The following is a 27912-nucleotide window of genomic DNA, read 5'->3' on the forward strand; positions in this document are numbered from 1 at the left end:
CTTGTGACCTGCCCATGACCTGATATGTACGGAAGCCAAAGGATCAACGAACTCATTCTTTGACGGAAGCTCATGAGGGCCCAAAGAGAAATACTTGTCTTCTGTTTTCCAAAGATTTGTTATTGTTTTCCGAAGATTTTTTTAGTTTCCGATGATTATTTTTGTTTTTTTTCTGGAGAAGTACGTATTGTTTTGTTTACCGAAGATTATATTTCGTTTTTCGAAAAGAAAAAAAAAAATCGTTTACCGAGGAAAATATCGATATTTTCCTCGGTAAACGAAATTAATTTCCGAAGAAAATAATTCCGCAAATATAATTTCGTTTTCCGAAGAATTTTTTGTTTTGTCTTTCGCAGAAAATGTTTCGCTCCCCGATGATTATTTTTCGTTTCCAAGGATTTTTTTCTCTTCAGAACATTAATTTTTGTTTTCCGATGAAAAAATTTTGTTGTGCGAAGAAAAGAGTTTAATCACTCAAACGACATGGTTTTCACATGTATCAGGGTAAACTTACTCTAGTGCAGTGGACGCATGTTGCAGCCTTACACTACAGGTGAAGTCAAACGTAGGCTACTCCAACACACAATTACTAAGAAGTTACTAGGAGTAAGATAGGAGCCTAGCTGTTGGCCTAAGTTAAAGATTGACGAAGATCATAGTGAAAAGAAATGTGCTTATGGTAATGCTTCTAAAATATAAAGTTTAACCAAACAGACGTACATCAGGCATAGATCAGTGCGGTAGCAGTTCTCGATTGGATATCGACTGAGTTAACTTAGCCTAACATGAGTTTCACATTATGTCTAGTATTGTTTGTTAGGCTAGACTATAGCTAACTTCATGTTTGGATTTGAGGATAACATCGTTATTGGTTGAGTTAACCAAGCGTGATTTCAGAGGACGTGCCTCGGGTTTCATATTCCGGGAATATCCTCGAATTTGTAGAACGGCCCTGCATATAGTTCCAATTTTTCTGTTAAACCTCCGTTTGTAGAAAGGTAAGCATTGACTTGTTAACAATTACATGACTTACACTGTTACTTGTTACTAGTTAGTGTTACAGATGAAGGCATCTCTGAACATTGATTCATTTCTTGGGCTGTATGTCACACAGAAAACATCTTTATGAATTTAGTAATATATGTATAAGGAGAATCCTAGTTACCTTCCAAGTTTTGTGAGCATTACATTTTCTATCGTGGGTAAAATGCCTAGAGTCACCAAAATATCCAGAGGCACTCAAAATTCCACCCTCCCTTTAAATGTATAATTTCCAAACTTAATTCTTGATGTCAAAATGGAAGGGGCGGGGATCAACATCATGTCCCAGGATTTATTGGAAAAAATTTGGTCACCTCATGTTAGGTCCATAATGTGCCCATATCTTTTCCAGGAACCCATAGAGGTGTTATTGATTATAAGCCCCCCCCCCCCTGGCCTCCATGTTGACATAACTTGACACAATGGGCTTCCATAACTCTAGCAGTACTGCGATAAATTAAAAAAAAATTAAAAAACGTTGGGGGGAGTGGGCAAATTCCCCATTTCCCATTCATGGCCTTAAGTCATATTCTTAAGGATGTTTCACAGTGCATTTTGTCATTGCATGATATAACGTCCTTTCACAGCATTTAATATTTTCACAGCATGAATTATTCTGTCTGCACTGATGTGCCATGCATGGTGGCACTGTTCACATTGGAAACTAAAATGACAGCCTGTACCTCCATGATCAAGCAACTTACTTTTGACTTCTTCAAATATCTTCTAAATAGAACAAGACTGAAGTTTCTTTGCTTTAATGAATGGATTTGGTTCAGTAGCTTGCATTCTTGTTAATCACATATAGTTAGGTTTTTACCTGCAATCGGTTGGCAAGGAAATTGTCTGTGTGTTGATATGCATGAGTGATTTATCATCTCCTAGAATTACATCTTCTTGTGACCACTGAAACTGATGCTGAAAGTTATAAGTCTACACATAATGTGTTTCTTTGTGAAAACAATTAGAGCCATCACTAGCAAGAGAAATGATCCTTCCTGTCCAAGGAAACAGCAGTGAGGAAGAGAGAGAGAGAGAGAGTGGAAAGAGAGAGGAAGACTGTGTGATGTGGCTATCTTATACATGCATGGTGCGATGTAAGACTCGTAAATGATGATGAAGAAATTGTGATACCAGGCAAAGGTAAGACTGTTTTTTTTATTATGATTAACCCTTGCATATATATATATATATATATATATATATATATATATATATATATATATATATATATATATATATATATATATATATATATATTTACCTCCATTGCATTAACATAAAGTCTGTTCAAAGTATCTCTTTCGAGATCCGGCTTTAGGAATCACAAATGATTTTCGAGTTGGATAGCATCATGTTTGATCTCTAGAGTATGGCAAAATATGTCACCAAAAACAGAACTAGTATTGTTCGATATAGGTGACAAACGCCTACAGTGGAATTACGATCTTCCTTACCGGTTTCGAACCTCTGGACATACAATCAGCGTCCATAGCCTAGTGGTTAGGGTGTCCGCGTACAGAGCGGGAGGCCCGTGGTTCGAATCCCGGTGGAGGCTGAAAGTTTTTTCACTGTTCTTGATTTTCCAACTCATTACGATTTTCATTTATATATATATATGGGCAGGGTCAAGCGGTAACGGAGGGACATTTGTCTGTATTCCTTACACATTTTGTCTCTCTTTGCATTACTTTGAGGGAGTATGTTGCAATTTCTTGTGTGGTTATCTAGACAGGTAGTTACTTGCTTCATACCCATAAAATTAATTCTTGTGGCTGTTACTGTGAGAAAAATATGGCATGAAAAACATCATGGTAACGGAAGGACACCAAATGAACACGTGTTTTCACACTTTTTTTTGAAGATGTCAAATAAACTGTTCTTAAGTTACACTGACCATGTAACTTATATCAGGTGTTGGCTGGTATATTGCTTCACATACACCAAGGAAAAACTAGATGAACAGGCATCAATTGTCAAATCTACAGTTGATTTTGTACAGTAACGGAGGGACAATTCCGATGGTAACGGAGGGACACAAAATGTTCAGTGTTGTTTAGTGTAGCCTTTTGCCTGTTTTTGCTGCTTCAGATTCAATATTTTATTGCTATTGGATTAAAAGTTATATTACTTAGGGAAACAAGGATAAGAACATTAAAACAACAGCTATGTTCACCAAAACATTAGCAATTTTAGTGGTTAATAAAAATGTAAGAAATTGATTAAAAGAACAAGTTTAAACACTCTTCATCATTTAGCACTCTCTAACTGCATTATTAGCAACTGTTGGGGGGGGGGGGGGCTGGTGGCTAGTGCACTTCAAAACAAGTCAGTAAATCACATATTTACAGTAGACAGTTCACAGGTACTGTACCATGTGCAGAAATTTCATTACAGTAGTATGCCAGTCACATTTTGTCTTCCAAATACTACTAGTACTTTGCAGAAACCACTTGGTTCAGTAATTGATACTGGGCTTAAAAGTGAAATGCTGAGGTAACTTCTAACTTTAATGATTAAACCATACTGTAATAATGCAGTGGTATTATAACAATTTAACAACTATCAACAATAATAATACAAAAACATTTTGAGACATAACATGATATTGTTACAGTAGCTACTGCACTGCAGAAAGGTTCAGTATGCCTGAATGTAGTATTTGTGGTTTAGAAACTATAATTAACTTCCTGCAATATTTATAAACTCAAAACAAAACAACAATATCATAAAAATAAAAAACAATATTCCAATCACAACTATGCTTTGAACATGTCTGCAGGCGCGTAGCCAGGAATTTGCCAAGGGAGGGGCGAAACTGTAGATTCGGCATTGAAAACTATCTAAGCGTAGCGCCACCATGATTGGCGCGAAGCGTACAAGAAAATTTTGGCTTAGAATGCCTCCCAGATCGCTGGAAAAGGCACTTCCCAGGCCTTGTAAGTTGCATCTTAGCATTTTCTCTTTTGAAAATACTAGCGATATCATAAAAACATTAAAAAAAAAAAAAAAATTATGCTCAAGGGGGGGCGGCTGCCCCCTTCGCCCCCCCCCTTGGCTACGCGCCTGCATGTCTGCAAACTTTTTCTAGTATTTTTAATCCTGATCAACAAATTTTGAGTTTGCTCTTGCTGAAGGAAAGTGGCTTTGGAAGCTCTTGCAAATGGAAGAAAATGTCCTTGATTCTCACAGCTGAAAGATTGCTCCCATTTTTGAAATGGTTGGCATCAGCAGTGTATGAATGAAAGCTTCCATTCTGTACCTTCCAGCCAGTGTTTGTGGTGTGGTTTTTTTCTAACTCAAATGTAGCTTTTCTTGACTTCCATGACTTTACATTCTGAGGAATTAATTAATGTTAGTCAAGCTGTTGCTCTCTTCACATAAACAGGAAGTCAAAAATTCCATTCTTAGCACACAACTAGTAGCAAGTACACTCCCACTGGCAGGAATCTGTGCACAATCTTGCAGTAAACAATTGTCCCTCCGTTACTGGTAACGGAGGGACACTACTTCACTTGTTCTTTACTATAGCATAAAAAGTAGCTAACTCCTTGGTTTAACATTTCTTTAGTGGTTAACTTTAAGAAAGTGTTTTATACAAATTATGAAATTTTTCCAGCTTTGAATGACTGAGAAATTAAAAAAATGTATTTTTTTGGTAACGGAGGGACAGGTAACGGAGGGACAAATCAGGTAATTAGCAATTACTGCTAATTGACAAGTTATAGACATTGAAGGGGAATTATTCCTGTGATATGCATAATATTGACCATGACTACTAGGCTGTGTAAGTAATCTTTCGAAGTCATCTTTGTACTAGGAAAAATTTGGTTTTAAAAATATCCCCAGAATTCAAGAATTTTTGGCATAACACAAGTGCAAATTGGCATGTGTTATATATGTCTATAACTTTTTATTAAATTAGTATATTTTTGTTCTGCAAGCACAGTGGTAAAATATACCTCTTTACCTATCTAGCCATACCACATTTGACCATGTTCTGTACATTTCCAATTTCAACCCAATTGTTACATTTCCCTTGACCCTGCCCATATATATATATATATATATATATATATATATATATATATATATATATATAAATATATATATATATTCATACATATATATGTATATGTATATATATATATATATATATATATATATATATATATATATATATATATATATGTATATATATATATATATATATATATATATATATATATATATATATATATATATATATGTGTATGTATAAACTGTATATGGTTCCTTATGTATACATTGTATTATTCAAATGATTTGAAAACTTTAAGATTCTATCTGTATATAGTCCTCAAGAATTTGGTAAATGATTACAACAATTATAAAAAGGTACTCATTGTTACCATGGCAATGTCTGGATCATATCCTTTAGGTAACTGTTGCCAAACACTCTCTCCTCTGGCTTGAAGTATTTGTCACCACCTCGCTGATTCTCCAACAATCCAGTCCGATTCTCATCAATGTTTACTCATTGACTTCTTGAAATCTCTTCATCCTTTGTGTATCAGTTTCTCATCCTGGGGGTATTTGCCACTTTATGTTTGCCAAACATATCACTTTAATTGAATCATTTATGTTAAGTGCAGTGCACATCAATGAGAAGTTTGGGTTTCACTTGTCTCTCATTTGTTTAAGGGAGCTAGTTTACAACTGTATGCATCTCATCCCCAAGCCAGAAGGGTATCGTGGATTGACTAAAATTTGAGGTAAAAACTGTTTTTCTTCATTAATTGCAGCTGGTGATACATATCACTTTTTTGTGATACATACACACAAAAGTTAACTAATATTTTATGTATAAATCTGCTTAAAATTCCATTTAACTACTATAAAGGAGACATATGAGGGTGACTGTTTGGTACTGGAGATAAATCAAGAGATCAGTTTTCACACTGTTCTGTACAGTAAATGTTTGTTTGAAAGTGACTGATGTAGATTATAACTATATATTGATATATTTTACATGAAGTCATTCTTGTTTTCATGTTTTGTAATTCTTTATGTTTTGTAGAGAGTACACTATCTGAAGTTTGAGTATTGAATGGAAAAAATTGGGAGAATTTATTATGTGCTCGATATTTTCGTTCCTTTGAGAGTGTATGGCCGGGGTAAGGGTAGGGTGAGGGTGGGATCATTAGTTGTTTGTTCAATGCAGAAAAAAGATTTGGAAATACAGTGTATGATTTTGAAAGGAAAGCTGCTATTTTATCCATTTATATAAATTTGCTGTTTTATATCCTGCTTTCTAATGTTTTGCTGATTTTAATAGTGTTGTGAAACCACAAAGCCATTTTTTTAAATTTAAGAATCATGTAATCAGTGTTATTTGCTCCAACAGGTAATGATTGACTTAAGCAGTATCTGCTCATTAATGACCAAGATGGCTGCCCACCAAGAAGGGAGGCTAACAACATTACAAGTTTAAATACAGCTCTCTTTGCCCCATAGATGTCAGGATGTGTTAAGGAATAGAGGTAAAAAATTTTGTTGTACATACCTTACTTCTAGGGGAAATTTGGAAACAAAGTGCTGACATTCTGAAAATGTAAAATATGTATTTCTAAATATTTTCTTTGATCATAAACCAATTATGGGGTAGATATAGTTCAGTGGTTAAAGCACAGGATTTGTAATCCTGATGTTCACTGGTTTTATAGCACAACATTGTTTTGTTGCATATTTTGCATTTTTGCATTTTTTTCACATTAAAAGCATTGAAAAATGAAATTTGGAGGCTTCCATGGAGAATTAACGTAAACCATTACAATATATCAAAACTTTGTCTAAACAATAGCTATAAAAGTAGAGATGATTAAATCTAAATATGACTTTACACATAGATTGAGAAGCACTCTGCTTTTATCATCAACACTACATCGACCTTGATCAAACATTTTAAAAAATAGTGCTGTGCAATAACTGATGACAAAGAAACTGGAATTTAGACCAAGCCTGGAAAATAGACTCTGAAGTAGGAAAAAAAACAGACAAACAAATGCCTGAATCTGTCATTCATTATTTCTATTTTAAATTTACATTTTTTTCCCATTATTAATCACGTTTCTTACAGTTTCTAGAGGTTTCAATTACCTGTTATGTCTAACACTGGCAAGTTCCACTTTGCACATATATTGATTACCTTCTTCTTATCGTTACATATTTACAGCCTATGGAGTAATGATTTTAAGGATCCATTTGATTGTTGGTTACACCTGTCTCCATGGCAACAGAGAATAGCATCCATGTATAGATCTGACAATTAATTATTAGTTCTGACAATAAAAGTGTTTGCAATGAAAGTGAAGTGTATAAATTATACATGTAAATAACAAGTCAATGGTAAGCGATATCATCCATCAAACTCAGCTGACAAATGGTACTTAAACAAGGTAGTGGTGAAAATGTAATTTTTTCAGGATTAGACCTATTGGATAATCTGGTGATGTGGAAAATTTTCCTGTGATATTCCGTTTTGGAAATATTTTAAATGTTAATGATGAAACTTTGTCATTTCTAAAAGGGGGAAAAAACATTTTCAATTTTGAATTTCCTATCCTTGGTAAGTAATATTTATCAGCTGGAATGTTATTTCATTGCCAACTTTTCAGCCTAATTTTAAAAAATTTCAAGATATTGTGGCATAAATTACAGTATTTAATTATTTATTGGTTGATTCTGTTCAAGGAAGGAGGATAAATTCAGACTGATCGACTCACAATCATCCAAGCAAAGATGCAGTCAATTTAGTATGGTTGCAACTAAGCTACGGAGAGATGGACAGCTGACAGCAGGAAATATTTTATTAAAAGTCTCTGGCTTGTTCTAGAGGGAGAAAGATGTTACTTACCACTATCAATCAATGTAGTTGTTTACTTTGTTTCTGTTTTCTCTGGCAGACTACATAGGAGAAACACGATGGAGAGATTTGAAGATCATATCAAGCTGGATCACTTGAAGATGTTGATGAGGAAGTTTGACCGTCACGAGCCTACGAGCGAGATGCCGATGGACGGCACATTCTCTCCAGGCAGGGTCATCAAGAGAGAACCGGGCAACGTCACCCTCGGGGAATTTAAGAGCATGCTGACCTCCATGGGCATCGATACCTCGGAATGGGATACGCAGATGGAACTCCTCTTTGCAAAAGTAAGTTGATAAGAGACAGGCTGTCAAAATTAAATGAAATGTTGGCAAAAGCCATGAAAATTTAAAAACGGCATTTTTGATTGACTTTGGTAAAGTTCTGACTGCGGTATTTGGTATTATAATGAATGCAGTATAGTACTTGTGCAGTGTCTTCCAGAATGAAAATACCAGGTCCAGTAGATGTGTGAGGGGTGCACACCCCACTTTTCAACCCCCCCTCCCCCCACTTAAAGTTAAAAGTAGTTATTACCACATGTACCTTGCATGTAGAGTCTAGACCTAGTTATAAACTTCATTTATAGCCTAAATATACCTCAGAATGCACCATTTCACATCTAAAATTTTTAGATGCCCCTACATGGGAGTTGGCTTCAATGACCTCATAATGGCCACACCCCTCCTTTTTAACATCCTGAATCTGCTCCTTCCCTAACATACCAGTTAATCATAAAAATAATTATAAATATAATTAATAAAAATACTTGGTTGCTTCTCTTCTAATCTTAACCAATTAAAGGCTTATTTATGACCTCTTTGTAAAATTGGAGGTAACCAAATTAACTTTCTTGCAATCATCAGCTGAAAAGAAAAACAAAATCACTTTTTCTTTAATAATTGAAATCAATGCAAAAACGATACAAGTGTAAATTGAAAAGCATCAAACACAGATTACATACTTTTCTATCTGGTTCATATTTATAAGACCAAGTCTTAATCTGTTGTACATTTTTACAACTGAAAGACAATCAAAATATATTTTATATATATACACCATTTATCCAACGAAAACTAATATTTAATACTTTCGTTTTAGGTTGATACATCTGCTGACGGTATGGTGGACTGGAATGAGTTCTGTACCTACATGCTCCTGCACTATCGAGAGAATGACAAAGTGATCCATAAGCAAGGAGTAGCATGTTTGATGGAACCAACTATTATACATATCCCTCAAATTAAGGTGAGAAGTTCTGCACACTAATTCAGGGGTAGCTTTTCAACAATTATATATTACTTATGACCCGTATTCTATTGATTTTAGTAGTACACAGTTCAATTATTAATGGCTATAAGGAATTGAATTATGTGGTGGGACATGAGAATAATGAACAAAATTAAAAAATCAAATGAGTGGTAGCAATTTTGTCAGGTAAAAAAGAAATGCATACTGTTAATGTAAAAAAAATTGTTTTGACACTCAGATAGTGAAAGTATTTCAGTAGCATCATGAAAGATTGTCTTTTTCCTAAATATTATTTACAGCAAGACTCAGTCCTAGGGCTTGTTGTCATGGAAAATCCTGTTCGATTCATCAGTCTCAGTAAGGTAAAGTAAGATGTTATTTTTATGCTTAAAGATATATATCACTTTTTTCTGTCATCAGGCACAAACTTTCATAAAATGTTCAAGCAAATTGGGCCAGTTAATATTTAGTAGCTCTGCAGCATGCCTAAAACATCAAAATTTTTGCCATAGGTCACCAAATGTACATATGATTTTAGTGGTTTATATTACTATTGGTTAAATTATTTGATTCTTTCTCTAGAAATGGGTTTGGGCTGAAAATAGAAAGATGTAAGAATTAAACTTTAATGTTTTTTGGTAGAAATGTTTCTTACCTCTGTGAGTAAGTGATTTGAATATTATAAAGCAAAAAATTAAAATAAAACATTTACAGTTCACTTGATGTGATGACATCATTCACTCTGTTGTTGCCAGATGCATTAAAACATTATCAGCAAAATTTGCAAAATGTGTGTATATCCACTACACAATTAAAATACTATGAGGATGTGGTTATGACCAAAAGAAGCTGGATATTTACTGCAATTGTGTAAAAACAAATAAATACATATTATGCACATAAAAATGAAAGATAGATTTAAATTTTGTACCTAGTTTGCTTTTCTCGCAGGAGGGTGACTTGTCTAGAGGTCGTTTTGACTGAAAATAAAAAAAATTAAGAAACTAAAATTCAACATTTCTCTGCATAAGTGATTTGAATATTAAATTTACAGCTCACTTGATGTGATCACATCATTTGCTCTGTTTTTGCTAGATGCATTTAAAAATTATCAGCAAATTTGAAAAATTTATATGGCCACTACACCATTAAAATGATATGAGGATGTGAGTATGACCTAAAGATATATTTACTGCAATTGTAAAAAAAAACAAACAATACATATCCTTCAAATATATATGATGCACTTCAAAAAGAAAGATAGAATTAACTTTTGTCATACCTAATTTTGCTTTTCTCGCAGGAGGGTTACTTGTGCATTTTTGATCAAAATTTACAACTTGAAATAAACCATTTGATCAGCGAGGACTCTCAAGATTTGAGGCCTCTTCCGAGCCGACGATTCCGAGCCTGGTATACCGATCTGGTAGTAATGGGTAATGTCAACATGATAGCGGTCAGCTCCAGCGGGAGGGTCCTCAAATTTTTTGACGTGGTGGCGCAGGGATTTGTGGAGATCCATCACTTGTATGGTAAGATGTACAATAAAAGTATATAAAGGCATTGAAGTCTCGCCCCAAACCATGTGCCGCGCTCTGAAAAAGTTAACTTTCCGTTGTTTGCAAGTGACGTTTTCTTCTTGTCACTACAAAATGCAGACAGTAATGAAACGTGATACCTTATTATCTTTTATCTAGACCTGAGATGCCCATCGCTGCTATGTACACTGTGTTGTGGGTATTGACCGTAGCTGTATGTATTGACTGTACACTAGTGTCTAATTACCAACGGTAGCAAGCTAAGTGTGTATTTTCTGGGATCGATGGTGGTGTCTAACACTTCTGTTACACCTTATTCGAAACTAGGTCAGATTACCCGCATGAGACGTTTCTTTGTGCGAGAGTCTTCACTCCCTTTAAGTTAAATATTCCAGTAAATTTAAGTTTCCAAGAAAATTGTAGTGTGGGCATGCCCACAGATAATGTGTAACTTTGTCGGAGGTGCATGGTGTGATACGGGATGCTGAAGTCATTTCTGAGAATGCGCGGATATGTGAACCGTCCTGTTGAAATACAAATTCAAGGCTATACTTCAAAGCAACATGACATAAATAGTATGCAAAAAATCAATCATTTTTTGTTGTTGCTGAAAATGCATATGATGCAATACTTTGTCATATCTTGCACAACTACAGATTTTTTGCAATCTTACAGTGGTAAAAATTTTAGGTGTAAGTAGGGGAGGGGGGAAGGGGAGGGTAATATTATACAAGTGACTTCATTGAATACCTGTTGTGACTAACATGCAATTGTGTACTGTTCTTCTGTCAAACAGCATTACAGGATATTCCTACCTGTCTGCACTATTGGTACAATGTCAAGGTAATCTATTCTAATACTATCAGTTTTGCTTCACCCCTTCCCCACTCCCCACTCCCCATTCCCCCTCCCCACTCCCCGACAGTGCTCCTGAGTATTGAAGATATTTAAATACATTGTGATCGTTCGTATTTATAATGATTTGCTAGAGTGATTCATCGATCTTTTCGTACATGTGAACTGTGAGCCACAATCACACCCGATCTGAGCGCAGAAATCACTCATGGGAAATAAATTAAGTGTTTTCATTGTCAAAATTTAGACACCATGAAAATGCTACATAAAATGTGAATGTAAGTGATTAAATGAAAGTGAACTGATTAAATGAAAGTAAACTGATTAAATGAAAGTGAACTGATTACATTAAAGTGAGGGTGATTACATTAAAGTGAGGGTGATTACATTAAAGTGAGGGTGATTACATTAAAGTGAGGGTTATTACATTAAAGTGAACTGATTGAATGAAAGTGAACTGATTGAATGAAAGTGAACTGATTACGTTAAAGTGAACTGATTTACCTTAAAGTGAACTGATTACATAAAAGTGAACTGGTTACATCAAGGGAATTGATATTACATAAAATTGAACTGATTCTACATTAACTTGAACTGATTACATATTAAAGTGAACTGATTACATTAAAATGAATTGATTACATTGAAGTGAACTGATTACATGCAAGTGAACTGATTACATTAAAGTGAACTGATTACGTTAAAAGTGAACTGATTACGTTCAAGTGAACTGATTACGTTAAAGTGAACTGATTACGTTAAAGTGAACTGATTACGTTAAAGTGAACTGATTACATTTAAGTGAACTGATATTACATTCAAGTGAACTGATATTACATTAACTTGAACTGACATTAAAGTGAACTGATTACATTAAAGAGAACTGATATTACATTAACTTGAGCTGATTACATTAAAGTGAACTGATAACATTAAAATGAATTGATTACATTGAAGTGAACTGATGACATTAAAGTGAACTGATTACATGAAACTAAACTGATAACATTAAAGTGCACTTTTTTACATTAAAGTGAACTGATTATGTTAAAGTGAACTGATTACATTAAAGTGAACTGATGATCAATCATATGTACCTCAACGGTGATTCAAGTCTTGATCATTGGACCATAGATTCATCAAATTTCTTGTGACTGTTGATCAATAACAGATATTCGGTTTTTGCATGTTTCGTCACTTTCGTCGAACGAAAGAACCATCTCATAAATGAGTCATACATTTCTTCTGCAATAGAAACCACATGATGAATCATTGCTGTTGATGGGGAGCGATAATGGCTCCATTTATCTGTTCTACTTCCATAAACCTTGCCAAAGACTCTTTGAGCTGGACGGAAAAGCCACAGAGCGATCTCAAAAGATATGGATGCCTGTGAGTACCACCCTATCCATTGATTGCATCAATATGTTCTTTTCTTTATTGAATAATGTCTGTTTACTCCGTACAAGATAATCCGTAATGAAGTGTGATGACCTCAGAAAAAGGGCTGGGAAGTTTTACTTCCCTCTCAAAGAAGGTACATATAATTTTCATTGAAGTACTGATAATCTTCAAGAAATAATTTCTCTCAAATCTTGAATGCGTAGGCTTTCTTTTGAGAGTTTTCGTGAGTATTCATACGTCAGATAAAATAATTCAACAGCTTGGCATGACTATTATATCTTGATTCGTAAAGCACATTTATTGATACCAATGCTACAAATTTATATGTTGCAGTAGTCGAATCATTGTTGCTTTAGTGAAGCCAAGACTCACAGCCCTTTACAAATTTAACATGTAGACCTCAGCCCATTGAAGGGCATGTGAGATTCGATCATTCTACTTTCCATTGAACTGTTACCATAGCAACTTGCACATACTTTTTTTTCTTTTCAAATTTACAGGAGTTGTTTGTTCATCATGAGTATGTAAAGCACCTTAAACTGAGTAACATTCACACCGAGATGTTACGGAAGGTACAATATCTGCCGGAAAAGAACTTGGTGATATCTTCCAGCGGCTCAAGTACGACCTCTGTGGTGATAGCCGATGTCAGAGGCAAAAGACGGAGATATATTTTCAAGAGAAGGAAAGTAGGTATTTATGCAGGGGACTGTGAAAATGCTTTTTAGAAACTGAATTGAGAAGGATATTTTTCACTTTGGTGTGAGAGCGTTGTGGTCATGTGGTTAAGGCAGTGGACTTGTGACCTAAGGTTTGCAGGTTCGAGATCATTACGTTGTGTCCTTGGGCAAGGCACTTTATCTCCATTACCTCTCTTCACCCAGGTGTATAAATGGAGACCTGTGAGATTAAACTGTCAGTTGGGCGCTGTTTAGCTGCTGCCATGTGGAGGGATTGTCAGGTTATAGTTGACCAGGGTAATATTGTGATGCGCTGTGAGCACAGTTATCGGTGGATAAGTCCGCGCTTTATAAATCCTGAATATTATTATTATTAGTAGTATGTTTTTCCTTATGCCATTGGTAGTATCAAGGGGACTATCATACTAACAAACAGAAACATTGCATACATATTCATAAGTCAGTCCAAAAATTAAATGCAATCTTCATTCCAATGCTGTACGTTTCATGGCTATGATAATTAGATAAGACATCGGGATTGGATGGTCAGAGAAATTGTTCAATTGAAGGTGTCTTTTATGTACTATTAATTATTAGTCACTTTATATATCTACAGATCTTTTGGGGTATCAAAGCCCCTGTGCGCCTGCCCCCCCCCCTCCATCAACCCCTTCTTTCCCATGAATCAAATTTTTTCTGATTGTTTATAAGTTTGAAAGTGATGCATGTATTGAAGCCACTAAGGATTGTCACTGGCGTTTACCAACAGAAAAGAAAGAACCAACCATAGTTTAAGGGTATTGATATAGCATTATGGATTATTAAACAAATTTATCTTCTAGTTTTCATTACCACTTAAAAACACATGACATCGGTTGAGTTATTCCTAACTTCTTTCGATCTTTTGTACTAGGGAGTTGAATGCTATGCTTACAGCGGTGAGCTTAACCTACTCCTGACCGGAGGTGTTGACCACAAGGTCCTTGCATGGAACCCTTACATGGAAGATAAGCCAATGGCATTCTTCCTAGGACATCAGATGACCATCATGGCTGTGGCTATCAATGACATCACCAAACACGGCTATAGTTTCTCGAAAGACGGGGTGAGGGAAATTTTAAAAACTTTTGTTTCACATTCCCAAAATTAATTTGTAATATCTAGGCTAATTTCTTTTATCTATCAATTAATTTTGTTTGGGAACGTTGCTGCATTTTTCCGCATAATTATAAAGTATTTATTCTAACCAGAAGTTTGAGTAACTGATGATAATATAAGCAGTTTGTCCCCATTCAAAGTGTGCCCTGTTATAGTGAGGGATAAAAAATTTGAAGTTTTGTTTCTCAATGAATGGTTTCCACAGGTTGTAAAGGTTTGGGATCTTTCCGAGTTTAACTGTCTTCAGACGATACCCATCAAGTTTCCTTGGCTATTGAATGTTAAACAACCGGATTATATTCAATCAGCGGTCGTGTTACACAAGCATCAAACACTCGTGATCGGATTTGGAGATTACCTAGCTCAACTCAAGGTCGGAAAAGCAGAAGAGCTGGATAGAAGCATCGTTCTAACCCACAACACTCAACTATGCTGCGCTATTTATAATTCTGTCTTTCAGCAGGTATGTATAGTAAAACAAAACAATGTTTAATGCAGGGACAGCTTTAATTAAGGAGAGACTTTGAAGAAAAGTTAATTAATATATTTGGATTGAAGTGGGGCCCTTTCAGTGGGACATCTTTATGGATATAGGATTATACTTTTCCTCAATTAAGTTTATTAGTTTGTATTAAAGTAAGAAACTTTGTGAAAACTGCATTGAGACTGACATTAATCACTTAATTATATGCATGGGCCCTTTAGATATATTTAATGATATTTTTTGGGCCTATATTGGATGAAATTTTCAGCTCAAGTTGGCACAGCCGATAATAGAGCTTCTGCCATCACAAAAGTTTCTTTATAACTATCTGTCTGTCAACATCAGTGAAAAGGTTGGTGCCAAGCTGTCCATTTGCTTGATCCTAATGAAAAATAGTTGCTGACATAATTATAACATATTAATGTAGTATCAAACCTATAGATGATTCGGAAAAATCAAATAGATAGTTAATTTTGGTTTAAAAGAGAGGATAAGTATCAGAATCAGCTCTATGTTAAGACTAGATGTTTGTGGCCTATGAAGTGCAGCATGTGACGCAGGCCAGTGGCAAGCATTGTGGGTGTGGGAGTGGGGCTATGGGAGGGGGAGTGGGGCTCAGGTAAAGGAGGGGGAATAGCTCCCAACCATTTAAGCACTCATTCCCTTTCTCCTTCCCTTACAGGTGGCAACAGGAGCTGACGATTCCACTATCAGCGTGTGGGACGTAGAATCGGGTAGGAAGTCCTTCTCCATGCCAGAAGCACACGGCACTGAAGAGATAACTTGTATGGGGTTCAGTAAGACAGGCAGAAAGCTCTACACGGGTGCCAGAAATGGTTCTGTTAAGGTAAATATTGGTGAATTTAATTGCAAAGATGTTGGCTATAGGAAATTAGGACAATGTGCAATCTACGTCTCTGCTTCCAGTAAATCATGTTGCCATGTAACAGATAGTGTGTACAGTCTTTAATTCATTACTTGTCATTTTCTGTAATAAATGTTATTCATTTCAAAGTTACAGTAAAGACTGTCGCATTGAAATTAGTACAACCATAGGATTTTAGCAAAATATAAACCTGTTTATAGTTAAATTTGAAATGTGTAACACTTCGAGAATAGAGTATCCTGTACATTTAAGTCAGGGAAAATCCTGATCTGAAGCATTTTCCATACGTCACAAATAGCATGTACTAAGCTTTGCTTTACAGGACACATAGCACTGAGCTTTGCTTTACAGGACACATAGCAGTGAGCTTTGCTTTATAGGACACATAGTCATGTTAAACTACTAGACTTGAACATGCTTCACTATGCTTTCTGCTCTATACTTCACGATACCTCACTTTGCTTTACTACGCATTACTGAGCACCACCAAACCAAATAGGATTGCCTTACGTTTTGACTTCCCAAACTTATCCTCTTTTGTTGTATTGAATTAGCATGAGGTGGATTTACAAACTTTTAGAAATTTATCTATGGAACTTCAACTTTTAAGGTAGTTCCATTGAAGTTCCGATATTAAGTACCATGGGCTAGAAAGTACTTTCTCAATGGTGATTTGGCAATATGATTAGCTATGATTCCAAAATGGACTACAGATAGGTAATTAACTTCTCCATATGGTTACCATCCTGAACTTACAAAGAATTATGCTCTTTAACTTCAAATCTGGTACCATTCTATGTAGATACCCATCAAAACCAACCCCCCCCCCCTCCTCTTAAATAAGACCTTATACCTGGCTTCATCTTCAGATAAGGATGTTGGTTGCAAATGTCTTTTATTTCATCGGTAACAACAAACCTCTGTGTCTTTCTATTTGTTGACAGGTTTGGAACTTTCAGAATGGTCACAACATCCACCAGTGTGAGTCCATTGCAGATTCAGAGGTCACAGGTCTAGTGTCCCTGGGGAGAAGGAAAGGCGTCCTAGCAATCGGTTGGAGCAGACAAATTACATTCTATGACGACAGTGACTCTGATGTGAGTTAATATATGTCTGTCATTATTGGCTGACATTATTCACTTAGTGAAAGACTTGCATGTTGAACCATTTGACATTTCGCCACTTACCCTTACCAGAGCATTGGTGTAAATTAGTGCTTCACAGAACCAATTGTTTTGTCAGTCTATTATGTTAATCTTATACTGTCAAAGATTTGAGCATTCCTCGAGAATTCGACACCAGGCTAAAGTTGTGGGATTTCCGTGATAATGACTCCTGAATAAAAAAGATGATAGGTTTATAGGTTTATTGCTAGAACTGTTACCATTACCAACAGTAGAAGTCTGGAACTTACAGTATATAATGTAACTTGTTGCTATGTAAATGTCAATTGTTACAAAGTTCCTACTAACATGAAAGAAGTCAGTATCCATGCAGGAAAACTTGACTTATGTTTCAAATTAGAAGACTCTGAAAGGATGTTGTACTGAAATAATATAAAGGATGACTTAAAAATCCATGGATGCTTTGTTAGATCGCTAGACAGGATATTGAAAATATGAGATATAAACTTAATGTAACTTTCAAGAAAGGTGGCGCTCTTTCAGAATGAACAATTTAATAAAAAAAGAACTAGGTCCAACCTTCAACTGCCTTGTACTGAACTCTCAGACCAAATGTGATGATAATAGAGAAGCTGTACCATAGTAATTCGTATGGCAGTCTGCTCAGAGATCATCATTTTGTAAGTCCATTTCCATGTTTTTTTTCAAAAGAGCAGGATTTTGGGACTGTGCATTAGAAAATAGAAATAAATATAAAAATGTAAAATATGTAAGATGTTATACATAAATTGTGAAAAACTATATATATTTATGACAATGTATTGGTAATAACTTATTTTAATAATTCAACCTTGCAAACTCACAATTAAATACATCATCCTTTCAAATTATTTTGAAAGTTGAGTAATTCTGGTGTTTGTGTTCTCATTTATTCAGAAGTTTCATGTGCAAGCCAGGCATGAATGGAGAGGAGGACACTTACACAAAGATGACATTTTATCCGTAGACTTCTGCCCTCCTGGTCTCCTAGCAACAGCGAGCTTTGATGGAGAGATTTTAATATGGAGTTCAGAGACCCAGAATCTTCTCTTTAGATTGAGGGGAGGTCAGCCCACTCAGGTGTAAGTGTTTGCTAAAGTTGGTATTCTTGGTGAAACTACACTTTTTCTTGTCTGCTGCCCTCTTTTAAATCATACTTTTAGTAGCACTGTCAATATTTAAGATATTAAGATTACTTCATTTTAAGCCACATGTTTGCCTTTAAGTTCAGAAATTCTGGGCTTGTTTAATACCAAACATGTAGAGTTGTACTAACTAAATAACATTGCAACAGGTAAAATTAGTAAAGACAAGCTCTTCATTATTTTCATGGAATAATTTTAAAAAAGGCAAGTAATTCTTGATTCTATTCTGTTCCACTTATTATATCACCTTGCAGTCATTTCTTTCATATCAGTGACAATTACCAAAAAATAAAGTAGTATATTTTATAGTATATTCTCACAACAATTAAACTTATTTTATTGTTTTTCAAATATTTGGGATGAAACTTGACAAGTGAATCTAGCTAGACAAAGCTGCATGGGGTTTTCATATTGTATGATACTGAAAATTTGATAATATCTACACCAAACACAACTTTAAGAGGAATACAGAAAAATATATTGAGAGGTTATAAACGGGATAAGTTTCTTTTATTTACCTCAAAGGACTCAGAAGTTGAAGGCATCTCTGTCTTTCGATAACCCAAGAGGTTCACCTACATCTGTTTCTATGGGAACTGCCAGTAGACCCAACTCTCGCCATGTGTCCTCTCATAAAACACCAGAAGGGTAAGGGACTTTCCCCCTCTTTTTAAGGCACTGTAAGCATAAGTGCATTTTTCTTTTGTTCAAAGAAGAGAAATTGGCTGCCTTGCCTGTCAGTTGTATGATAAAATGTAGTCACTTTCTGCAATTAATTCTCAGTTATGTGTGAGCAGTGCCAAGCCTGACAATAGTAGGTAAATTAATAGATTCTGCTGGCAATATACTACTTTAAAGGGTGTGAAGACTCGTGTAGAAAGAAACGTCTCATGCCGGTAATCTGACCTAGTTTCCAATGAGGTGTAACAGAAGTGTTAGACACCACCATCGATCCCAGAAAATACACACACAGCTTGCTACCGTTGGTAATTAGACACTAGTGTACAGTCAGCGTATATACAGCTGTATGTATGCAGCTAGCTGCGGTCAATACCCACCGCACAGTGTACTAACGATACAGCGATGGACATCTCAGGTCCAGCTAAAGATAACAAGGTCTCACGTTTCATTACTGTCTGCATTTTGTAGCGACATGAACAAAACGTTAATTGCAAGCAACAGATGGCCGCACAGGGTTTGGGGCGAGTCTTCAATGCCTTGTCTATCACACATTATACCCAAATTTCTCTAAGAGTTTTTGTTTTCTTCTTCTGCTTGGCACTGCTTCAGTCAGTATAGGCGTAGTAGGCAATCTAACCTTCAGTGACTATGATTTACATAACAAAGAATGCATAAATTCAATATGATTTATAGATGACACAGGTATTTGGTTAGAATGTAAAGCCTATCAATTCATATATATATATATCAACAAACGCTGTTGACTATTTCCCAGATGCGTGTGTCTGGTTTCCAATTTCACTTCCACTGAATGAAAAGTTCCAATGGCAATAATATGCTATGCCTAGATGATACTCAGAAGTGGGAACAGTGTGTGAAGCAACTCAAGATTGTATTAGAAAGTACAGTTAGGTCATTTAATTAAGTTAGTTTTATACAATATATTATAGCTTTGTACATTTCTTTTATCGTTCATTTTACGAAAATGCCTGCCTTTATGTCAGCTTCGATTGTTATATGATGCGAGATGACCACGGAGCTGTTATTTACATGTAATTGTCTGTCATTCTAACGCAGGTTTTCACAGGCTCCTGTCGATAAGTTACTCTTCCTAAAATATCGTATTACCCAGGGATTAAGTGAGGGCGCCGTACTTATCTCGAGTGAGGCCGGTCGTCTGCACTTTTGGTCAGTTTACGACATCAGTCATTACCGAGGTACGTGCATAAAAGTTATAGTCCTTTAGGCGTGAAATCAGCTGTGAATTAAACTTGATGAACGGGGAATCCAATCCAATTCAATCCAAATTTATAATCTCATATTATCATACAGTAAAACATTGCACACCGTACAGTACGGTAGAAAAATGAAATAGTACGAAGGGCATGAGGCTAGTGACCATAGACAAAAAATAAAGATACAAAAACAAGCAAAAGCTTAAATTCAACGAAAGATATTTCGGCCACAAAATAAGAGACAAAGGGAGAAGGAAACCCGAGAAAGGATGAAAAAGATAACGAAAGGAGAAATAAGAAACAGATATAGGTAGAGATGAGCAAAGAAATGCAGTGGAGAAGAAAGAGAGAACAACAAGTAACTCTGAGAATGTTCAGGCTTTATCAAATCAAAAGGAGTTTAACCCCTGGTAAACCCTTTAAGAGGTCCTACAGGGGCTCTATCTATGAGGCAGAAGATTATATATACACCCATCAGAAACCACTATTTCTTGCCATTTGCAGTGTAGCGAGGTCTTCACTCTATAGTCTGTGTACAGGTAATGATTTCTGGAGATCTAGATCTCTCATCCTTAGTGCAGAGTTTTAACAATGATCTCAATGAGGAAGTTGCCAACAGCCTAAATGATGAGTGACTTTCCACGTACCCTTTAAGTATTGATCCGTTTTGAGTAGGATCATATCGATTAAAATAACTTTACCCTCTTTTTTTGTGGACAGGAAATTTTTATTCTAGTAAGTATGCAGATCAGTCTGTTTTGGCCCTGGCCACAGATCCGAAGAATAAATTGTTGGTGTCCGGGGACACGAGAGGTTGGATCTACATCTGGGATATTCAAACGTATTGCTTGACCCCAAACAAGGAGGTGAGCCTAACATTGGTCTTTAAGGGTCAGTGGTCTTGACATCAAGTTTTAGCCATGCAAAAAATAAGCTTACTTTCCATAGTGGTTGTCACTCTCTATATTATGTATAGACATTTAAATCTCTCTGAGAGGAAAGATGCTTATCAATTGCAAGTAAAACATTCATAGCAATTTGTGCACAATTATCAGTGACCATTATTTGATGTTCTAGCATATTTAGTAGCAAATAATGATGACCTTCCAACTTGGAATGCATGACTGTTGTCATAAAATTAATGTTGATATGTTGTAGACCGGGGATTCTCAGTTACCAGCCTATGTATAGCAAGCGAAAGAATCGCAATGTGGTCCGCAAAAAGATGATATACTTTCAACAGTACTACAATAATCTTGCACCAATTGAGTATGTGGGCTCCATAAGGGCGTAGGCTCGGTCCCCTCATGGACCTACCCTGGTTTTGGATAAAATGACACTACACTGAGGAAAGTGGATGTTTTCATTAATAAAGCCGCAAAGGAGCATTCCAGACATTTTAGAGCATTCCAGACATTTTAAAGCAGAATATCTTGAAAATCAAAATGGCTACAGAAACTTCACTTGTTTTCAATTCTGTCTTCTTTTCTTCTTGCTTGTTTATGAGATACCAACACTAAACTACCTCTACCTAAAGCCATCTATTAAGCTTATCTTCCTTACATTATAATTATAATTCTGTCAGTAGTTTCTTTATATTGCTGATATCTGCCCATTTTGAATCAGTTTGTGCATGGTTGTCTGTTCCAAATACTGGCCAAGTTGCATTTGAAAGAAAGAATAGGAAAATCTGGGAATCATTGATAAAAACAAGAAAATTCTTTCTATCCTACTTACATCTGCATTAATTTTGTGAACTTTGATCATATCATTTTGACCAATGTCAGCCATATTTTGCAAAGACCAAATGATATACTTTTGACTGCATTATGACCTATTTAAAACAATGACTAGGATTGATAAAAGATTTACACTTAGCATTACAAAAGATTACATTAATGCAATCTTGTTCTGTTAATTTAATTCATATGCTTGTTTCATTTCATTTATATTATATTACATTTCATTTCATAGAAAGCTTCAGGCTGTACACCAGCTCTTCTGTTTTCTTGGATGGCCCATGAAGCTACAGTGGTCAGTCTGGATGTCATCACCATGTCTTATGGGACATTTGTCCTATCTGCATCCACTGACCGTACCGCTAGACTTTGGACCACAGAGGGACACTTTATTGGGACATTTGGACAGGAGGATAAATGGAACCTCAGGGATTCATCTACCTATCAACATCCCAGGTATTACAATTGCATACACTTTTTAGGGGTTTTTTAATCATAAAATGTTCATGTTTTAAATAGTTTTATTTGATAGAACCCTGCAGAAGGTGGAAGAGTAGGGACATTTTAGGAGAAAATCAGCTGTTTGTAGGTAGATAAGTAAATGAACAGTCAGTTTTCTGTTGTTCATTTACATTTTAATTTTGAATGTTTAAATATGCTATCATAGCAAAAATGACTTACTTTAACATTTTGATCTCAGGGACGACATACTAATGAGGATAGCAGAGAATAATTTAGTGTTGAAATTTTGCATAGCACTAATATTTTGTGATCCACACAGTTTTGTTTAATTTTGAGATACTGAAAATACCACGTACAAATATTATTACCTGCTACGCACTGATCTCTATTAATTATTCATATTTAATACTGTAATAAAATCTCTTCTATCATATCCCAAAGAGATCCATGGACATTAACAGAAGATGGTGATCCCATAAACGGCAAGTTGTAACACTCTCGTTATTTATGGATATAGGCCTATGCATCAAAAAGTCAAAGCTGACTAGCTTACATCTCAACGCCACAATGTCTCGTGGAACCAGAGATATAACACTCAATTACACCCATCAATAAAATTTGGTTCTTGCCATTGTGGCGATTGAGCTGTAAATTTTTTTTTCCTTTATAATATTTAAATAATATTTGAAATTTATAATAATTTAATATATTATAAATATATAATATAAAAATATATATAAATATATATTATAAATAATATTATAAATATTTTAATTTATAATATTTATCCACAGACAGAGGAAATTCAAAAAGTTGATATTTTGATATAATTCTTGATACAGAAAACATTATTGATACAGAGAACCGTAAGAGACTGGCTTCGGTCAGCTTGCGGCTTTGATAAGCCAATGAGGCTTCTTCGCGAGTTCCTCTAATATACATACATACATTGACAGCTAACTAGCAGTACTTTGGCATTCAAAACTATATCACATGACTATATTGATAAACCAACAAGAAGATCATGAAAAGGAAAGTCAAAGCTCATTAAGAACAGCTATCATGTTGATATCTCAGACAATCGTGATCTACCTTACGCAGGGGTGGGAGTGATGGGGGGAGGGGTATAGCCAGACAAGGTCGAAATAGGTCACCCTCTGGAATTAGAAACAATACATTGAGAGGGGTAATCAGAGTGGAGTATTGTTCTCCTTCAGATATGTTACATTGTCTGGGAACAGAATATGACCTTTAAATGGTACGTTCTGTCCAGGAGAATCATTACAATCTTCCCTGCCTATAGCAAATACCACCAAAGTCCCCTGTTTTTGGCCAAAAACAGGGGAGATTGAATATCTACCTGAGTTTTTAATGCTAGCCATACTGAATGCTCCTCTGCACAAATTCATGATTAAACACACAGTGTATTATTTCAGGGGTCTTCACTAACAGGAAAGTAGTGTTGGCCATTAGAGCCAAACTTGTGTTTACAATCATACTGATTTTCAGGCTTGACCATCATGATGTTGTTGTTGTTAAAAGAAAACAATAGATGAATGATCTCCTGGAGTTATATAACAGTGGTACAGTGTTTTCTGAAATGTGAATGAAATTGTGACCTTGCTCAGTAATTCTGACCTACTACCATCTGTTGGGAGTATTTGTCCTCCATTTAAAGCATGTTTTTTCTTATACTGTAATAGGCATATCTGTTATGTTTATATTCTAGACGACGAAAGAAGTGACATCGAATCAACAGTTTCTGTCGACGACACAAGAAATAGTGAGGGACATACGAGCAAGAGTGCCACTAGTAGGCCTGTCGTTCCATCAATACAACTCAATGGACCAATCACAAAGGCCTCTCAAGATTCAAATCATTCACCAACCTTTGGAACAGATCCACCGCAGAAATTACCTCCTGTTGAACCCAATACCCCCTCCAGGAAAGTCGATTCACCCACCAGTGTGAGATCACAGACCCCAGACCTGACCATATCAAGGTTAAATTGCTCAGATCTTGTGGATGATGAAGAGTCTAATCACAACGAGTCAAAGTTCAAAAGGACTGTCCGTTCCGCTCCTGTAAGTTGTTATGACTCAATTATGGGTTCATAGTCTAATATTCAGCAAGTAATTTTAAGTCGCTGTAACAAATTTAATCAGGATCTTCTAGATTAATCCATTCCTTCTTAAAGTCGGGTTTGCCCAACCTTCATCGTGATTTTTCTCGTAAGTTCTTCCAAGGTGGAAAAGAAATTAGTTTAAAGAGGTAGAGAAACATGGAGTTGTGTTATAAAACTCTGCTTGGAATTATTTTACATCCTCGTGTTATTTCTCGGTTTCCAGTTTTTCTGTCAAAGAACTGGTTTTGTGAAATATCCTACATGCATATGCATTTTCTTATCATCCAAGTAGCAAAGTGCAACAGTAATACCCAATGCCTAGGATATCTATATAAATATATGAGATCTACTACCACAAATCAATATGAGTAGAGGGAAGGAGGGAGAGAATGTCAGAATAAGAATGTTTGTTAAAATAACAGAGTAGTAATGTTTCAAACTTTGAAGATGCAAATAATTGATTGACGTTTTCAATAGTAAACAGTAATATGTTTTCTTTTTTAAAAGAGGTGGCATTCTAGGAAGGAGCAGACATTTGTTATGGAAACTTGAAAATCACTAGCAGTTTGTGTTGCTGGTCAATTTAAAGAAGCCTTTCTTGAGTTAGTCATCAATTAAACCAAACTTCCCAATATAACTTCTCAAAGTAAAATCTTTGTAATTGATCAAACTATGACCTCCGTATACCCAGATTTTTTTCTTCAAAAGGTTGAAGGTTAATCAGCGGGTACTGAAATGACTGTAGGCCAATCTTCAACGTTTCATCCTTTAGACAATTTTTCATATTAGTGTTTAAAGCACATGTGAAAGAAATTTAAATTTGGCCAATAAAAATCAAAATGTTGCGACAGAATGTCATATCAGTACCGACATGTCGTCCAGTTACAGAGTTGTTGAAATTTGACAATTCATAATCAGGGACGTTAAATATGAATCTAAGAGACTGACTTCGGTCAGCTTGTGGCTTTGATAAGCCAAAGATGGCTTCTTCGCAAGTTCCTACTTGCAGGAGGATCTAATATACATGCAGTAACCTCATATAGTTTGAAAAGAAACATGACACCCGACTACGGAAGCTAATGCCGTATGTTGAAATAGACTGTTAGTATCTAAATGGTGTTGAAATAAATAAAGCTGTTTTTAATACGTGCCTGGATATTTGCGTTGTTTACACTCACAGAGTGTCCTGGGGAGACACGTCGAGAGGAATCTAGCCAGGATTACGCAGAGTCGGAAACAAAGGAGGGAGATGTATTCTCTGCTGAAGGACCCAGCTGGCCTAACCTACGGCAACCAATGTGTGCCTTTCAAAGCCTTGGTAACACCTGTAAGTCTTTCAACAATACACTGAATTATACTATCATCAAGCATTGTTTTTACTAAATGAGATCACAACCTGTAAGTAAAGTGCATTGCATCTACAGCATTTATCAGGTTCCAGGAAAGAGTGGTAATGGACCCCTATGGCAAATACACTGCTGAAAGGTTACATGATACTGATTGTGAAGAAGGCTTGACTTATATAAGGCATTTATATAGCCCCATAACTAAAACGATATTCTATGGTACTTTACAAGGAAAAAATATAACATACAAATGAACAAAAACAGCAACAAGACAGAAACAAGAGGATTACTTAAAGGCCTCATTAAAGAGATCTTCAGAGCTTTTTTGAAAGAGAGAAATGTGGATTGATTAGCAACTGAAGACAGCAAGTCGTTCCACAGCCTGGCCTGAGTTACAGAAAATACACGGTTGCCAAACTGTTTTGTACGGGTGGCGGGAACGTTTAAAGTAGTAGCAGATATACTTCTTATACGGTATGATGAAACACACTTAGTAAACATCTTACAAAAATAATTGGGGGCCTGTTTATTAATACATTTATAAAATCAAAGAACCGTGAATGTAATGCGTGGCTCAATGGGGAGCCAAGGTAAAGTGAAAAGACAGTCCCTGGCACTGTCATATGTTCTTCTGCACAGAATCAATTTTGCAGCTTGGTTTTGTATAGACTGTAAGGGAAGCAGGATAGAGACTTAATAAACCAACTTCAAATATTTGTTTGTTTCAGATATTCGGGAGAGGGGTGGAGGGGGAGTAGGTGGGACGTGCACTTTATTTTTAAGTGTAGCAGCTTAGATGAATTGCATTTAATTGTTTCCAACTCTCCATGGAAGGCCAAGTGCAACATAAATAAACAATCTAAAAAATCTACATCTGTATTTTATTTTCTAACAGGAAACAGAAGAGGTTGACTTTTTGGCAACTTTGCCAATGTCTCCCAGAATGCAACAGCAAGGTCTCTTGGTCACTTCAGTGAGTGACCTTCAAAAGTTGAGCTTTGAGGACAATAACAGCTTCCGACTGGACGAGAAGCCAGCAAAAGAAAGAAAGGGAAGGCCGAGCACATACTTCCCCAACATCTGAATTAAGATTTGAATGTTAGCCTGACCCTGACATTTATGCATTAAATGCATTGGAGTTCAGAAATCTGCGAATATTCATGATGCAGTGGCCATGGTTACAAGATTTGATATCCTTTGGAAGCTTCATTAAAACTTGTGCTATGTAAATCTTAAGCCGAACATATGGGAGAGTAAATAAGCTGTATCATGGACCCCAGCTTACAAGGTGGTCATCTGATCATGGCCGGGATCTACTTTTCCTGTAAAACAGGAGATTTTGGAATCAAATATGGATGAAGTTCACTAAAATGGAGTCACACAGCTACTGTAGTAACATTATGAAGAACCACCCGCCAGTGTTTCCTTCATTTCCCATTCTGAGAGTGATGAAATGTTTATTTAACAGCTTAGTTTTTAAATTGACCTTAATGCAGTTATTGTCTATTCCCTTTAAGTAAACTCTCAATAATTTTTTAAATAATTTAGTATATGCATGTTTGTGATGTGCTCTCAAAGCCAACCAGGTCACATGCACCAATCTCCTCATGGTTTTTCTTTTTTTTTGCAAGGGAGGGGGGATCTCCATCCTTACACCTTTGGGACGTGGGGGGGGGCAGTTATGAGAAGTTTCAATCTAATTCTTATTCAAATATGAATTGATTTCAACATGTAAACAAATTAATGTATTAATCCCCGTGTATTTTCAACTATTCAACATGTTTTTAATTAACACTTTAAAAGAATTTGAG

At 35.7% G+C, this 27912-nt stretch overlaps 1 protein-coding gene across 3 annotated transcripts; it reads left to right on the top strand.

The window, feature by feature from the left end:
• The first annotated feature begins 122 nt into the window (after nucleotides 1–122).
• LOC139959513 (cilia- and flagella-associated protein 337-like) lies at nucleotides 123–27223 on the top strand. Of its 3 annotated transcripts, none has more exons than XM_071957190.1 (24): nucleotides 123–679; nucleotides 2010–2184; nucleotides 5725–5795; nucleotides 6428–6563; nucleotides 7986–8235; nucleotides 9050–9196; nucleotides 9499–9561; nucleotides 10503–10731; nucleotides 11534–11580; nucleotides 12847–12984; nucleotides 13497–13685; nucleotides 14590–14781; nucleotides 15040–15297; nucleotides 16001–16165; nucleotides 17149–17301; nucleotides 18265–18449; nucleotides 19038–19160; nucleotides 20271–20410; nucleotides 21149–21294; nucleotides 22403–22623; nucleotides 23071–23111; nucleotides 24359–24714; nucleotides 25936–26082; nucleotides 26997–27223. In XM_071957190.1, the coding sequence occupies exons 5-24, from the start codon at nucleotides 8005–8007 to the stop codon at nucleotides 27183–27185; spliced, it is 3360 nt and encodes a 1119-aa protein (XP_071813291.1). In that variant the 5' UTR covers nucleotides 123–679; nucleotides 2010–2184; nucleotides 5725–5795; nucleotides 6428–6563; nucleotides 7986–8004; the 3' UTR covers nucleotides 27186–27223. The 3 variants fall into 3 exon arrangements, with proteins under 3 accessions (XP_071813291.1, XP_071813293.1, XP_071813292.1); XM_071957192.1 differs by having other exon boundaries at nucleotides 5733–5795; XM_071957191.1 differs by lacking the exon at nucleotides 123–679 and adding an exon at nucleotides 730–998.
• Nucleotides 27224–27912: the final 689 nt, after the last annotated feature.

This window comes from Apostichopus japonicus, chromosome 19, assembly GCF_037975245.1.
Source record: "Apostichopus japonicus isolate 1M-3 chromosome 19, ASM3797524v1, whole genome shotgun sequence".
Taxonomy (NCBI): Eukaryota; Metazoa; Echinodermata; class Holothuroidea; order Aspidochirotida; family Stichopodidae; genus Apostichopus; species Apostichopus japonicus.

Bases quoted from the DNA above. Each gene is read 5' to 3' on its own strand.
- LOC139959513 (XM_071957190.1), top strand. From the start codon at position 8,005: ATGGAGAGATTTGAAGATCATATCAAGCTGGATCACTTGAAGATGTTG. The intron at 13,686-14,589 runs GTAGGTATTTAT...CTTTTGTACTAG, and splicing joins ATATTTTCAAGAGAAGGAAA to GGAGTTGAATGCTATGCTTA. The intron at 17,302-18,264 runs GTGAGTTAATAT...TCATTTATTCAG, and splicing joins ATGACGACAGTGACTCTGAT to AAGTTTCATGTGCAAGCCAG.